Here is a 15,457-nt window from a genome sequence, read left to right on the forward strand (position 1 = left end):
CTTATAGCAGGAAGGGGACTTAAGTATACCCTTGGATCAATACTCAAAGTCCTTCAGGCCTACTCAAACTCTGAAGTAGATGAAGCCTTACTGGATTTTCACAATTGTCTTGAAAAATCTCATCTCATCTTTTTGCTTTTTTTTTTTTTTTAATGAGTCTCTGATTGTTTTTGTGGTCACTAGTGTCCTACAGTTATATTGGATTGCTTAATGTGTTGTGGAGGGGTAGGGGGGAAAATCTGGAATTTAAAATCTTACAAATATGAATGTTGAAAACTATATACGTAATTGGAAAAAAAAAATAAAATACTATTAAGTAAAAAAATAAAGCTTTCATTTACCCATTTATGAGATTGTTGAGGGTGGTAGCCCCTTGATATTCTTTGATCTCCAACTTCCTTTGGGACTTGGACCTTTGATACAAGATTTGGTCAAACTAGTTTGGGCTATCTGAGCTGGCCAGGGTTTTACAGCCCCCATTCTAATCTACTCAGACCAAATGGCATCAGGAAATTCCTGGAAGAAACTTCTGTCTCTACTCAAAAGATAACAAGAGAATCCTTATCTTATTTCATCACTCTCAGGCTGAATGATTGTGCTCTGATATAAAAGAGAGAACTCAAAAATCTACTTTTGCAAAAATGGGCCTTGTACCATGCAGCCAGTTTGCCCACCGGCTCTCAGGTGTTTCCATTCTAATCAATAAAGACTATGTTTCCATACAGAATTAAGTAGCAAATTCCTTTGCTGCCAAACCCACCCTTGGTTACTTTGGGGAAGGAAAGAGAGAGAGAAAAGGAACTGACCCATCTTTGTTTAGACCACAATTTACTCCTCATCAAGATGATGAGGGGAGACCCAAAACTAACTCTCTGACTTTGGGGGAAAACGCTAAACTCTCCCCTGAGAGACCGACCCAGGGAATCAAGATAAAGTGTTTTCATTCTGTTATCTGGGTGGGACTAGTTGAGTCCAGGACCACTCTTAGTTTCAGCTTCATCTTCAGTTTCATCAAGATTTCTATATACCTCTACTGAATTGAAAATTAGCTCAGGACTACTCCCAATAAATTGTCCCAATGGACCAGAAATCTAGGCCTGGGGTAGTAATCTCATTCAATTGAAACTTCTATTGAAAGATTTAGGTCTGATTCCAGCATAAATATCTCCCAGCTCCCACCAAGATCTACCCCAGTTTCTAGTCAAGGTTTCAATTATAAAAGGGGGCAGCTGAGCTCAATCTTTGGCAGTAGAGGATCTCAAAGCAGGAATCATGCCAGGCAAGATGATGAGAACTAGATTTGGGGTACCTAAATGAAATTAGGGTTAATTGAGGTCTAGTGACAGGTTCGGGGTACAGAGAGTCAAGTAGAGCTCCCCTGCAATCCCTTTGGATTCGGGGCAAGGATTGAGAGTTAAATGAGTTCTGGTAACAGCGCAAGAGTCCCCTGTAAAGGAATTTACAGACCCCAAAACCTAGATTGATAAAAGAGGCTTATCATGAGGTTTTTAAGTAAAGTTAAAGTCTAGTTAGAAAAGAGTGTTAAGTAAAGAGATGAGGGAAACAGTGTTCCAGTGGGCAGAGAGTCCTTGGTGTCAGGCATAGTGCTGGCAAGTTTGGACCCTCTACAAAGAAAAGACTCCAGCTTGGCTCTTTTATTGAGAGATTAACTAAAGGGCTCCTGGGTGGAATCCCAAGTTGGCTCCTCGATGACCCAGAAAGGGCTGCAATTTGCTAGGTAAGGGTTGGGAAACCTGAGCAGATCATTAGAATGGGGACTAGGACAGCCCAAGTTGGCTTAGATCCTATGGGGGCTGGGAGAGCCTGGATATCTCCTATTGGAATTCAAAAGGGTGCTTTTGACCAGGATTTGTGAATCAAAGTGTTATGCCACAGTCTCCTTGAGCTGCTGTTCCACCTCAGTTTCCTGCACTAGTTTCCCTTATTGTCCTGAGTTTCCCTCTATCTCAGTTTCCTTAACTGTTCTGCCTCAGTCCCTTAAGTCATAACCCTCCCCTAGTTCATTAAGACTGAGGACCATTTGCTCTAAGGTTATAAATTGTCAATGGGAGATGAGGAGCAGATCAGACTTTCTGGCTCCTAGCTCCTTCTGCCCCCAAGAATTGTCCCTCTAAAATATTCCAAAAGATAAGACTATCTCGGATACTTCACTGACATCTTTACTTCTGTTATTCAAACTTCCTAACTCTGGCTTTTAGTAAAAATTTACAACCTTCCCCCCCATCCTGACAGAACCAAGCGCTTCTAACTTTTCCCACTCTTCTTCTTTCCTTTGTCTGAAAAGCTATAAAAGGGTTTATCATTCCCCCATTCATTACTGGATACTTTGAGACGAGAGTCCTGTCCAGTCAATTAAACTCTCCAATTAATAAAATATTAAAAACTCTCTAATCTCTATCTTGCCTCAGCTTCTCTGGCATTACAAAAGGTTCTAGCTTCTTCAGCTATGAGGAGTTGGGAATCAAAAAGGAATAAATCAATCTGAAAGGACTAGTCTTAAAGGGACCCCCCTTGGCATAGCTACCTGTGAGGGACTCTCTGATCACTGAAAGCCATTCTCTTTCAGCCTTATTCCCTCTTTATATCTCTCTCCTATTTCCCTTCCAGGGCCATGCTCTCTTTACCTTCCTGACGGGATTTCTCTGTTAGATAGGATTTTTTTGCTAAAATCTTTTTATCCCTCTGTCAGGACCTTGCCATCAAGGAATTGTCTTTCTAATAAAGGCTGACTTCCCAATGCCAATAATAAATCTCCTTTGCCAGTTTAACTTTTCCGGTTTGTAAATTCATTTACAAAGGACCTGCACCGCTAGAAGGGGGTTCCCACAACTCCTTGCCCTGCTTTGGACCTCATCATTTGGCTCCCTGACCAGGAATTGAAGGGAACTGAACCTCATCATTTGAGGACCCAACCCCAAACCTCATCACTGAGGGAAGTCTATACATGCTTAGGGTAAACATCCCTCTAACTTAGCAGTGGGTTTGAGATCTGCCCGTTATTCTCAAGCTATGTAGCACTTCTTTAAAGAGGGTCTGCCACAGTGCTGAGTGCTGTGCATGTTACAGCTTCTTGGAGCCCCGGGGAGATTTGGGGGAATCAGGTTAATCCCAAAGGTAGAACATCCCGGAAGAGGGACAGCAGCCTTCACACCCAGAAGCGCCAGTCCGGACAAATATAATACTTAAGCTTATCTTCTATTCAGAGAATTGAGATAATGAGCCTGGCGATAGACCTCTGTTTTTTTGTGAAGAAAGGTCGGGGAAGGAAGTGAATTATTGTAGTTGAAGACTGATGTATGTTAACTACCAAATTGCACTTTAACGTATTTTTATATTCATCTTCAAAGCTCTTATAAAATCTCAGATTGACTAGGGGGAGGTATTGGAAGGCATGGGGGAGGGTTAAGGTAACCAAGGAGACAATCATCTTCCTGAGTCGAAATGTGACCTCAGATATTTAATAGTTGTAGGACCCCAGGGCAAGCCACTGTATCCCTGTATGTCTCCGTTTCCTGAGGTAAAATGAGCAGAAGGACATGGCGAAGCCCTCAAGTATTTTTGCCCAAAAAGTCCCCCATGGGGCCAGCGGAAGTCAGAAATCCGAGAAGGCCGAGTGTGGTCTTGGGAGAACGTAGGAGGGAAACGAAGGTCTCGGATGTGGAATGAGGCGAGAAGCACAGAGGAGGAAGATGGAATGTCTATGATGGAGGGGTGGGCAGGAAGGGGACCCCAGGAGGTACAGGAGGGTCCGGAGAAGCAAAGGCAGAGAGACGGCAGGCAGTAACCCAGCCAACAAGACAGGACGGGCGGGGAAAGGACGCTCCAGCCAGCCCCAAGGTCGGCAAATTCAAACTACGTCCGCGCTTGCGCATTAGCCACGGCTACCCTTTCGCGCCTTCCTTCCGCCTCCGCCCCGCCCCCTCCCTCCCTCGGTATTTCCCCGAGGGTTGTGAGAATTTGGACCTGCAAACGGAGGCCGGCTCGCCCGCGTCTCTATGGTTGGCCAGGCGACCGGAAGGGGAAGAAGGGAAGGAGGCGGATAAAGTCGGGATCAGGGCTGCTGCCGCCACCCGGACTCAGGCGAGATGGCGGCCGCCCAGGTGGCGGCGGAGGCCGATATGGCCGCTGAGGGCTTGGTGGCCGGGGAGCCCGGACAGCCCGGGCAGCCCAAGCCGAAGCCCAGCACCGAGGCGGAAGCGGCGGCCGTGGCGGCGGCGGCGGCGGCGGCGGCGGAGGCTGAGGAAGGGGACTCCTTTCCGGAGGACTACGGGCTGATGCGCCTCGACTCGCCTACCTACGTCCTGTACAGGTAGTGGCCCCGCGGCGGCGGGAAAAGGCCGCTCCCCCTTCCCCCCGGAGCCTCGGGCCTGCCTCCCTCCGAGGCGTTGGAGGCCAGGGCCCGCAGCTCCCTCGGGGTCTCCTCTCGGAACGGACCCCGTGCGTATCTTCTCTGCAGCTTCCCTATGGCTTCGGGCCGAGTCCCGCTGCCGGATCCCCTGTCCAAACCCGGAACCGCTGCTCCCCTGACTCACTGCCTCCCTGCCCCGCTGCAACCCCCTATCGCCCCGCTGCAGCCCCCTACCACTCCGCCCGCCTTTCACGCCGCAGCCCCAGCCAGCCCGTGGCCCCTTACCACTCCGCCCCCTCCTTGCAGCCCCCAATCTCGCCCGCGGCCGGTCCTCCCGGGCCCGCATCCCCCAACCTCACCGCCCGCCCCTCCCCCCGTCCCGCATCCTCAGCCACCCCGCGTGCTCCAAGTCCCGCAGGCTCGGTCGGCCTGGGCTGCTGCCCGGCTGCTGCGCTGTCAGGCCCTGCAGCCCAGCCCTGCAGCGTGCTCGTACAGTCACTCTAGAGTTGGGGAAGAGTTAAAGACTCCCCTGTTGACTCGTAACTCGCACCCTACAGGAAATTACCATCCACTGTAAGACTGTGGAATTGAGTTAAGCCACCCCAGAGCCCATCTAGCCTTGTGTTACAGAATAGAAAACTGTCTCCGAGAGGGTAAGGAATTACCCCGTCTTACAGGTAATTGAGTGACAGATGTGGGATTGTAAGTCGGATCCTAAGACACCACTATCACTCTGGGTTGTAGTAAGACTTTAAATTTTAGGATCCATCGTTTTCCCCTGTGATTGGTGCCATTTTGGTGGTTGATGTTTTTGTTGGATTGGTGTTTTCATCAGTGTAGGGATCTTGTGGAATTATACCAATGCCTGTCACTCACAAGAAGTGGCTTAAGTTGTGTTCAGACGCCTGAATCTGAAAGGTCAGCTCTTCATTCTGTGAGGTACGAGGCCTTTCCTGCCAGCTTAGGCTTTGCTTAGAAGGAAAAACAGGCTCCAAGAGGTAAAAATGAAACATTGCTTTGACTCTCAAAGGGCAGAATGGAGATTCCCTATCTCTTTTTCCTGGCTTCAAGTTTGGTGCCTTTTCCTCCAAATCAGGCTGCTTTATAGTTGAAAACCGTTCTGATCATTATGGAAGTTGTGCGTACCATTCGTGTCCTCTGCTAGTTTGGATCGGCCTCTTTCTTTTTCCCACTTTTTCCTACTGCTTTTCACATCATAGAATGAGGCCTATGTGTATAAAGGCAAATTGTGTGTAGTAAGGGGATGAGGGTGGGGGTGTTGTAGAATAGAATCGCAAATTCCTTGAGCAGCAGTATATTGGACTAGACCTTCCGTGACTAAGAATTCACTACCTCCTGAGGCAACACATTCCACTTTTTAAAACCTTTGATTATTAGCAAGTAAAGTTTTTCATTTTGTCCAGCTGACAGCTGTCTGCTTTTTGGATCTTATGTTGACTGGACCCCTTTCTGCCTTCTGGGGCCAAGCAACATAAGGTTAGCTCCCATACTTAAAAAAAGGCAGCAAGATGGCATGGTAGGTGAGCACTGGGCCAGGAGTCTGACTCACTTCATGAGTTCCGATCTATCCTCAGACACTTGTGGCTCTGACCCTGGGCAAGTCGCTTCACCCTGTTTGCCTTCATTTCCTCATCTGTAAAATGAGTTGGCAAACCATTTCAATATCTTAGTCAAGAAAATCCCAAATGGGGTCACTAATAACTGAAACAACTGAATAATACCAACAACTCTTTAAAAAAAAAAAAGTTTTTGTTGCCTTTTGTTGATTCTTCTCCTAGTGAATGTTCCCTTGTACAAAGAAAACAACAAATCCCTTTTATATGTAATGAGCTGTTCCTGGTATGTTCTTTGTGGCTGAGTATTACTCTTATTTCCTCACCCACTATACTTCATTCAGAAAGGTTGCCTAATTCAGTATCACCTACCAAAGAGAATTAGGATAAATTGCCCCATCTTCTTTGGAAAATTGTATTTTAATGATCTAAAAAGCAGAGCTGGTAGAAAAGGGGCAGTTACAGTGTCTTAAGAGTGTGGAAAAAATCCCATCTAGACCAGCAAAGGACAGGAATGGTATTCATAACCTTCCTCTACACTTAGACTGCTAAATATATTAGAAGGTTCAGAGTTAATTTCAACTTGAAAGTAGCTTACTGAGGAGAAAAAGGCACCAAACTTGATAGAATCCCTGTTCTGCTTTGGCATTTTTGCATATATGTTATGAATAATTAAAAATCACTGAAAATATTTCAGAATAAGCATAAATTAAGTGTTTTGCTGCTGCCACAAAACCTATAATCTTTGCCCTGGGAAGACTAAATGCTGATTTTTCTGGAAGAACTTTCATTTTTTTTCTTTTGTTCCAGGCCCTAGGTCTCAGACACATACTAACTTAAAACTAATTTTTGTCTCCCCATTCAAATGAGTTAATATTTATAAAGTTCTTGGCACAGCTCCTGGCACGTGGTAGGTGCTGAGTAAGTGCTTTATTCTCTTCTATTCTATTCCTCTCATCAGTCCTTTCATATAATGGGCAAAATTTCAGGATTGACAGGATGTCAGAAAGTTATACTATCATCACCATTGTGGATCAGCATAAAAAGTTTGTTGTTACAGTTTAACTCTGTATAAAGATAAATTTGTTTTTATGGAATATTTTGTTCCCCCAAAGATAGTAGTAATCTTTTTTGGATGATATTAGCCGGTATACAGTAGGCTGTGTGATACTATGATTTTAAAATGTCAAATTCCTAGTAAATTGTTATTCCAAAGAAAAATGCTGACTGAAGTAGAACAGAATTTGAAGACAAGAGTCTTTTGAATTAGAGAAATCTGGTGACTTCTAATCTCAGACTGGTGCATTTAGATTGATTTCTAAATTAGAAGCTTTGTGTACTTGTTGCAAAGACTTACTGTTTTATTCAAAGACTTTTTGTATAAAAATTGTTTTTATTTGTGAAAGGGAAGATGATTATGAATCTTAACTTTATTTGATAATAGTGGAAAGGCTTAAGATAGTAGCAGCAAAATCATTTAACTTTTTGTTTTATGTGATTTTTGTAGTACTTATTTTAAGGTGTCTTATAAGAACTAATGTATTATGAGAATATTTTGTCATTCTTTAATCTAATAAACACGATAGTCCTTTTTCTTTCTCTTATCTGTCTGTCTTCAAGCACTGAAAAGAAAAATGTATATATTTACAGGGACAGACCAGAATGGGCTGATATAGAACCGGTGCCCCAGAATGATGGACCAAATCCAGTGGTCCAGATAATTTATAGTGAAAAATGTAAGTTTATTTTTATCTAGTAATTGCTGCATAAATGGAGACAATTCAATTGGCAAGTTGTAGTTTCATAGTACTTGTGAGCTAGCATAGAAAGTCTTTTGTCTTATAATAGCCACAAATAAGCAATTGCCATTAATAGGCATTAATTGCTTTGGAGTATATTTTATGGTTGCTATTGTTTGTAAATTTATCATATACAAGAAATGGGTTGTTTTGCATTGTTTAAAAAAAAAGTTAGGTTGTCAGGGAACATAATCTTTGTAGTTAAAATTACTCTTGTTTACTATACAATTAAATACGTGAAAGAGTATATTTGATCTAAATTTTTCTTTTGCACTCTTTAGTATTTCATTACTCTTTTATAATGTATACTTATATACTTTTAATTAAACACAGGTTAATATCATTTCAGGTAAATATAAATGAGAGCGAAATTAAACCTAATTTGATACTCAAATCACTTTCTTAATAACCGTTCTCCTTTTTAAATGTTCAGAAGCCATTGACCTTTCTTATCTAATTTGGACAATTAATACTCTGAGCTAACTAACTCTTATTTCACTATTCAAAGACAAATTTGAACCCTGTATGAAATCTGAATCAATTGTTCTGTTGCAATCCCAATATAACCTTGTTAACCACTAAAAAGAATATTGTCCATGGAACAAATATGATGTGAGTATTTAAACAAGAGTGATTATATAAACTTTAGGCTTGGGATTGTGTTTTATAAGATACTGCACAGGGTGTAGATAAATAATGTGGATGCTATAATATAGGGCTGAATTTAAATGAAAAGTATATATGTTTTAATACTTTTGTATTAACTATTCTGTTTCCAGTTAGAGATGTTTATGATTATTTCCGGGCAGTTCTGCAACGTGATGAAAGAAGTGAACGAGCTTTTAAATTAACTGGAGATGCTATTGAGCTAAATGCAGCTAATTATACAGTGTGGTAAGTAATCAATTATGTTATTTTTAATTCTTTAACCCGCAATCTGTGTATTTGGACAATCACTTATCTTTTTTAGGCCATGATTTCCATATCTGTAGGACAGTGGATTTCAGGCTTCTAAGGTCCTAGCTCTGAATCGCTGCTCATATATGTATTCTCATATTTGGAAAAAAAAATTGAAAAATGCTAATGTAACATCTTAAAATATACTGCTCAAGTTGATTGTTATGTAGGCAAATTTGGTTTGAGAATCTTTTAGTGTGTAAGTAAATAAGTACAAACAAAATAAGAGCAATTTAAATTGAGGGAGGAGGAGACTAATAGCTTTGGGGTTAAGAAAAGGTCTGAGATTCTAAGATACCAGAAGGGAAATGGATATTTATTCCAGACATGAGATAGTTATTTCAAAGGCATAGAGATGGAAGATGAAGAGATAGAGTATTATCTATGAGGCCCTACAGAGAAGATATTTTGGCTATACCTTTTAAAAGATGGGAAGGGAAGGAATATGGTATCATATCTGCCTGCAACAATTTAATTTAACATTATTAATTTAATATCAAAACATTTCTCACTTAGAGAGATAGTTCCTCTATGGCCTCGGACATTATTTCTCTGCTTCAAAACAATTTGAAATAACATATATAGAAATCTTAAACAAGCAGAAAATTATATATGTTGAGATGTTCTTCCTTGACTATTCCCCTCCAGGATTCTCCTGATATACTCTTAAGAAATATCTTATGAGGGTAGCTCAGTGGTATGGTGTGATAGAGCACTAGCCCTGAAGTCAGAAGGACCTGAGTTCAAATTTGATCTCAGATATTTAACACTACCTAGCTGTGTGACCCTGGGCAAGTCACTTAACCCCAGTTGCTTCAGCAAAAAAAGAAAAAAAAAATCTTTTATCTCTGAACAATCAATATTTTAAACTTTTTTGAATGGAGTTAATACTGCACTTAAGTGTACCCAGTACTTCTGGGTATTGAAAAATATTACCATTTCTAGAAAAACTAATAAATTTTTTATATATTTCCATACTGTAAAGAGCATAAGCAAAATTATTAAAATAATCTTAATATCTAAAACTTTGTTTTTATTGTTTATTTAAAACATTTTGAGTAATGAAGTTTTTGATGATTGATTTTTTTTTGGTGTAGGCATTTTAGGAGAGTTCTCTTAAAGTCTCTGCAAAAGGATCTAACTGAGGAAATGAATTATATCACTGCAATCATTGAGGAACAGCCCAAAAACTACCAAGTCTGGTAAGATAAGCAAATTTTTGCTTTCTTCTTTGTATTATAAAATTATTTTTCAGCACTATAGGTCATCTTTTAAAGAGGCAGAATCAAAATGGAATCAAAATACTTGGGTCCAAGTTCTAAACCTGATAATTTTTAATTGTATAGCTGTGGTCAGGTCACTTCATCTCTCTTAATTGGGCCTTTTGTAAAGTAAGGAAAATATTATTTGGGCTTTATGTATGTGTGTGTGTGTATATATATATATATACCTTGTTAGTTTGTTAGAAAAGAAACACTTTATAAGCTGTGAGATGTTTGATGAATCTGAAGTATTCCTGTTATTCAATACTTTGAGTAGGTCTGAGGTTTTCTTGCTGTAGTTAATTCCCTTTTCCTGTGCAAATTCTCTATGTAAGTAATTGTGTACCTCCAAGATATGTGCTGTGTGAATGGAATGGAATCTCCAAGTGAAGGCTCTAACAGGAGGGCTGCAGATGTGATTTTTACTCTTATTCCTCCCACAAATCTTCTATAAGGTAATGGACGTTGAATTCTAAATCATGAACCCTGAATCATGGGTAAATTTTACAAAGAATAATAGTCTCTCTCTCTTTTTCTCATTGCATGACTGATTCCCACTACTTTATATTAAACATTTCCTGGATGATATATTTTATACCATTCTTACATGCAGTAGTAATGATAATTAGTTGATATTATGTAGCACTATAAAATTAGTAAAACAGTTTGTAAAGAGTAGGACCCTCAGGCTTGGGTTTAGCATGTCTGTGGTCACATAATCCACTAAATGTTAGAGGCAGGATTGGGATGTAGGGTCAATGTGATTCCTAATCCAGTATTTCTAGCATACATTCTTGTTTCCATTGCTCTTTAGGTCACCTATAATTTTGGTTCTTTGGAAACCATGGTGCTCCATGATTCACAGCTATGTAGCATTCACATAAAAAATTCAATTATTTAAATAAACTTATTTTTTTATATTAGGGACTTTCTTGGGATCATGGAAATCCTAGGTATTTTCCTAATTAAACTAAATTTGAATCTATTTACCTATTCAATTCTGGTCCCAGCTTTTTGTTCATTTAGTGTTTCTCCAAGATACTTACTGATGAATTGACTCAATAGACTGCCTGTGCATCTCTCTGTCTTAGTATGGGCAACAGCCATTCTTATCTACTTGTTTTTTCCTAATGGATTGCTAATCTCTTTGAGTGTTCATGAATTTCATTGAGGAGGTCCTGTAATCTGGGGTTTGGTGCAGTCAGCACAATATCATCCATAAACAGCAACATCTAGAGGACCTCAGCAACTAGGCAATCCCTCTTCCATTTGGATTCTGTGCAACACATCCTCCATGGTAGGTGAATATCTTTGGTGAGCATACATCTCATATTATGCCTCCTTTGGTGTGAATAGAGGGTCAGCTATATAAGCTCAGAGGTTCCAGCTTTCAAGGAATCTTATGATATTTTAACATATGTATAAGAAACATATTGGAAGAGAGCTTTTAAGGCTACATTTTATTATACTGAGTCAAATACTTTATTATAAAATATAAACACAATTGAGAGGCTTTATGTGATAGTGAATAAATAGGTAGACTGCGACTAAGGAAGATCTTGGTTCAGGTTTTGCCTCTGACCCATACTAGCCATGTGACCCTGGGTAAGAGGTGTGGCCTCTCAGGGGTCACATAGAGTAACTAAAACTAGGTGTTGAAGACTAGTTGCTGATAGATATTGGTGGAGAGTTTCTTCTAGCAATGAAATCACTGTTTTGAACTAGACAAACTCTATACATTTTCCTAAATAGATTGCTAGAATAATTTCTAGCAATTTTCTCTTGAACTTCATGATTTTTTTGTTGTGGTTGTTGTTTTTCTCAATAGTATTTTATTTTTCTAAATATATGTCAAGATAGTTTTCAACATTCAATTTTGTAAGATTATATGTTTCAGAGCAACTAGGTGGTAAAGTGGAAAGAGCACCAGCCCTGAAGTCAGAAGGACCTGAGTTAAAATCTGTATCAGATACTTAACACTTTCTAGCTGTGTGACTCTGGGCAAGTCACTTAAACCTAATTGCTTTGAGGGGAAGGGGAGAAAAATTTGTAACAAAAATCTTTTTCCCTCTCTTCCTCTTTCCAAAAACAGCAATCTGATGTTGGTTAAATATGTATAATCTTTTAAAACATATTGCCATATTTGTCATATTGTATAAGAAAAGTTAGACCAAAAGAGAAAAAAAAAAAACACAAGAAAGAAAAAGCAAACAAAAGTGAAAATACTTTACTTCGATCCACATTTGAGTCCCTATAGTCCTCCCTCTGGATGCAGATGGCATTTTCTATCCCAAATCTATTGGAATTGTTTTGAATCACCACATTGCTAATAACGAAATCCATCACAGTTGATCATCACATAATTTTTTAATTAATTAGTTAATTTTAAAAATTAATTTTATAATTATAACTTTTTTTGACAGTACATATGCATAGGTAATTTTTTACAACATTATCCATTGCACTCCCTTCTGTTCCGAATTTTCCTCTCCTTCTCTCCACCTTCTCCCCTAGATGGCAGGCATTCCCATATATATTAAATATATTATAGTATATCCTACATACAACATGTGTGTGCAGAACCGAATTTTTGTTGTTGTTGTTGCAAAGGAAGAATTGTCATCACATAATTTTGCTGTTACTGTGTAGAATATTCTCTTGATTCTGTTCACTTAGAAATTCATGTAAGTTTTTCCAGGCTTTTTCTATAATCAGCCTGCTCATCCTTTATTATAGAACAATAATGTTCCATTGTATTCATATACCATAACTTACTCAGCTGTTCCCTAACTGATGGACAGCTACTCAATTTCTGTGGATTTTGTCTTTTTGGTCTTGGGCTGAATATCTTCACAACTGAGCTACTCATTAAATGAATAAAGTTGTGAACTCCTTTTAAAATTGTGCAAACCTTTCTGGTTCTTCTTTTGTCTTTTCAGCAAGAATTATCTTGATAGATATATATATATATATATATATATATATATATATATATATATATATATATATATATATATATATATATATATATATATATATATATATATATATATATATATATATATATATATATATATTATATATATATATATAAATACTATCTACCACTTTTTTTTCTCTTAATCATTCAGGTTTTTTTTCCCACTTCCCCTTGAACATTAATCCTTCCTTGCTTTTAAAACAGTCACTTCCAGTACAGAAATAGATTTTTGTTTACTTATGTCCCTTAGTCTGGTGTAGTGTCTGTCTTCACTTATAGTGCTATTCACAATTCCTTATGTAGTATGTTAGGCACTAAGGTATTAAGCTACATGTGATATATAAATTGTTAGGAAAGTAAAAATAAGGCATAGTGGAAACACTGGCAGATTTGTTTCATTTTTCACTATTTCCAATTTCCTCTGTAAATTTTCTTAGGATGATTCTGCTTAATTAGGTTTTACTCCAGATTTGTTTTCCTTCTTATTATATAATGTAGTGTAATTTATGTTGTGTATATCTCTCTTGATGCACACGGTAAGTTTATATAGTATGATTGGAGAATTATGTATTCTGTTGTGCTAATTTTTAAGCATTTAGTATATAAACATATCCTTCTTAGTATCCTTAATTGGTTTTGTGAAAATAATTCATTTGCTTATTATGTTATAGGAGTGGTTCCATTGAAATATTGTAACTTCTTGATGGTGTAACTGTTGCCAGGGGGTTTGGTTGTGAGTGTAGGTGTTATTACAAAAACAGCTCTAGTCAAGACAGTCTTATATAAAGGGTGTTCTGGGTAACATTCTGAACGGTGTATATCATCCAAATTTTTTTTTTTATACCCATCAATAAGCACTTTAGAATTTTACTGTTCTAAGGTTATTTGACCTTAGCATCATTTGACAGTGAGCAGGATTGATAAATTTATTACTGTATAAAATGTCAAATAAGCACCTTTACTACATATATGCTTTCTGTTTACTTGTATCTAAAAGCATTTTTAATAAAGAAAACTTTGGGTATTTTTGGCATAAATTTGACTGGAGATTTCTTTTATCTTCAATTGAGTGACAGCTCACATTTCAGAGTATAAATATCAAGCTAAAGTTCCCCTGCCATTGCAACTAACTGTGTTACTTTATCTCATTTGTAAAAGAAGGGAACTAAATGATATGTAGAGGCCTTTACAACATTGAATAAATGACTACAGAGCAGATTTTCTGTTTTGTATTATTTAACAGGTCTTAAAAGCATTTTTATAAAAATTTAGGTTTTCAACATTCACCCTTCCAAAACCTTGTGTTCCAAATTTTTCTCCCACCTTCTCCTAGATAGCAAGTATCCAATATAAGTTAAACATATGCAATTCTTAAATGAATTTAATTAAGTTTAAAAGATGCTACTACTGGTGTTCTGAATACCGGTTCTGGAATTAAAGCTTCAGGTTCTAGCTCCTCCCTCTGAAGTTTACTTCCTATGGGACCTAGACTAAGTTTCTTCACTTCTGTAGATCTCAGTTTCCTTATTCCTAAAAATTCTACTCTAGATCTGTGACCTTGTGATCACTTAATTGGCAGTTGAGTTCTGTTCAAGGATCCCTAAGTCTCCCTGGACTTGGTGATAGCAAATAGAAATTACAATCTTTTAAATCTATGAGAAGTTATTAACCTTCTACTTTGCTATGTATGAAATCTTATACTACATTCTAGCAAATGTAGTATAAAAATAATAATAAACTTGAATTGAGAATTTAAAAAAAAACTTGAAATAATGTTTGACCAACCTAAAGCCAGCCATGTTTATTCATATGCTACTTGCTGTGTGCTAGACAATTGGCCCTGAAAATTGGGATTTGTTTTTAATCAGGTTTTCTTTAATGGATAAATCTCTAATAGCACTATTTTTTAATTTAATTTAATTTTTTTTTAATTCATTTTTCCAAATTATCCACTCCCTCCCTCCACTCCTCACCCCGATGACAGGTAATCCCATACATTTTACATGTGTTACAATATAACCTAGATACAATATATGTGTGTAAATACCATTTTCTTGTTGCACATTAATTATTAGCTTCTGAAGGTATAAGTAACCTGGGTAGATAGACAGTAGTGCTAACAATTTACATTCACTTCCCAGTGTTCCTTCTCTGGGTGTAGTTATTTCTGTCCATCATTGATCAACTGGAAGTGAGTTGGATCTTCTTTATGTTGAAGATATCCACTTCCATCAGAATACCTCTTCATACAGCATTGAAGTGTACAGCGATCTTCTGGTTCTGTTCATTTCACTCAGCATCAGTTGATGTAAGTCTCTCCAAGCCTCTCTGTATTCCTCCTGCTGGTCATTTCTTACAGAGCAATAATATTCCATAACCTTCATATACCACAATTTACCCAACCATTCTCCAATTGATGGACATCCATTCAACTTCCAGTTTCTAGCTACAACAAAAAGAACTGCCACAAACATTTTGGCACATACAGGTCCCTTTCCCATCTTTAGTATTTCTTT

At 38.4% G+C, this 15,457-nt stretch overlaps 1 protein-coding gene across 1 annotated transcript in view; it reads left to right on the forward strand.

Moving 5' to 3' along the window:
* Positions 1-3,955: 3,955 nt before the first annotated feature.
* FNTA (farnesyltransferase, CAAX box, subunit alpha) overlaps positions 3,956-15,457 on the forward strand; it is a 28,704-nt gene continuing 17,202 nt past the window's right edge. The window contains exons 1-4 of the mRNA XM_074287399.1: positions 3,956-4,330; positions 7,594-7,679; positions 8,522-8,636; positions 9,797-9,901. Coding sequence (XP_074143500.1) covers positions 4,107-4,330; positions 7,594-7,679; positions 8,522-8,636; positions 9,797-9,901 — 530 coding nt within the window. The 5' untranslated portion in view covers positions 3,956-4,106. The remainder of the gene's footprint in view (positions 4,331-7,593; positions 7,680-8,521; positions 8,637-9,796; positions 9,902-15,457) is intronic.

This window comes from Sminthopsis crassicaudata, chromosome 2, assembly GCF_048593235.1.
Source record: "Sminthopsis crassicaudata isolate SCR6 chromosome 2, ASM4859323v1, whole genome shotgun sequence".
Taxonomy (NCBI): domain Eukaryota; kingdom Metazoa; phylum Chordata; class Mammalia; order Dasyuromorphia; family Dasyuridae; genus Sminthopsis; species Sminthopsis crassicaudata.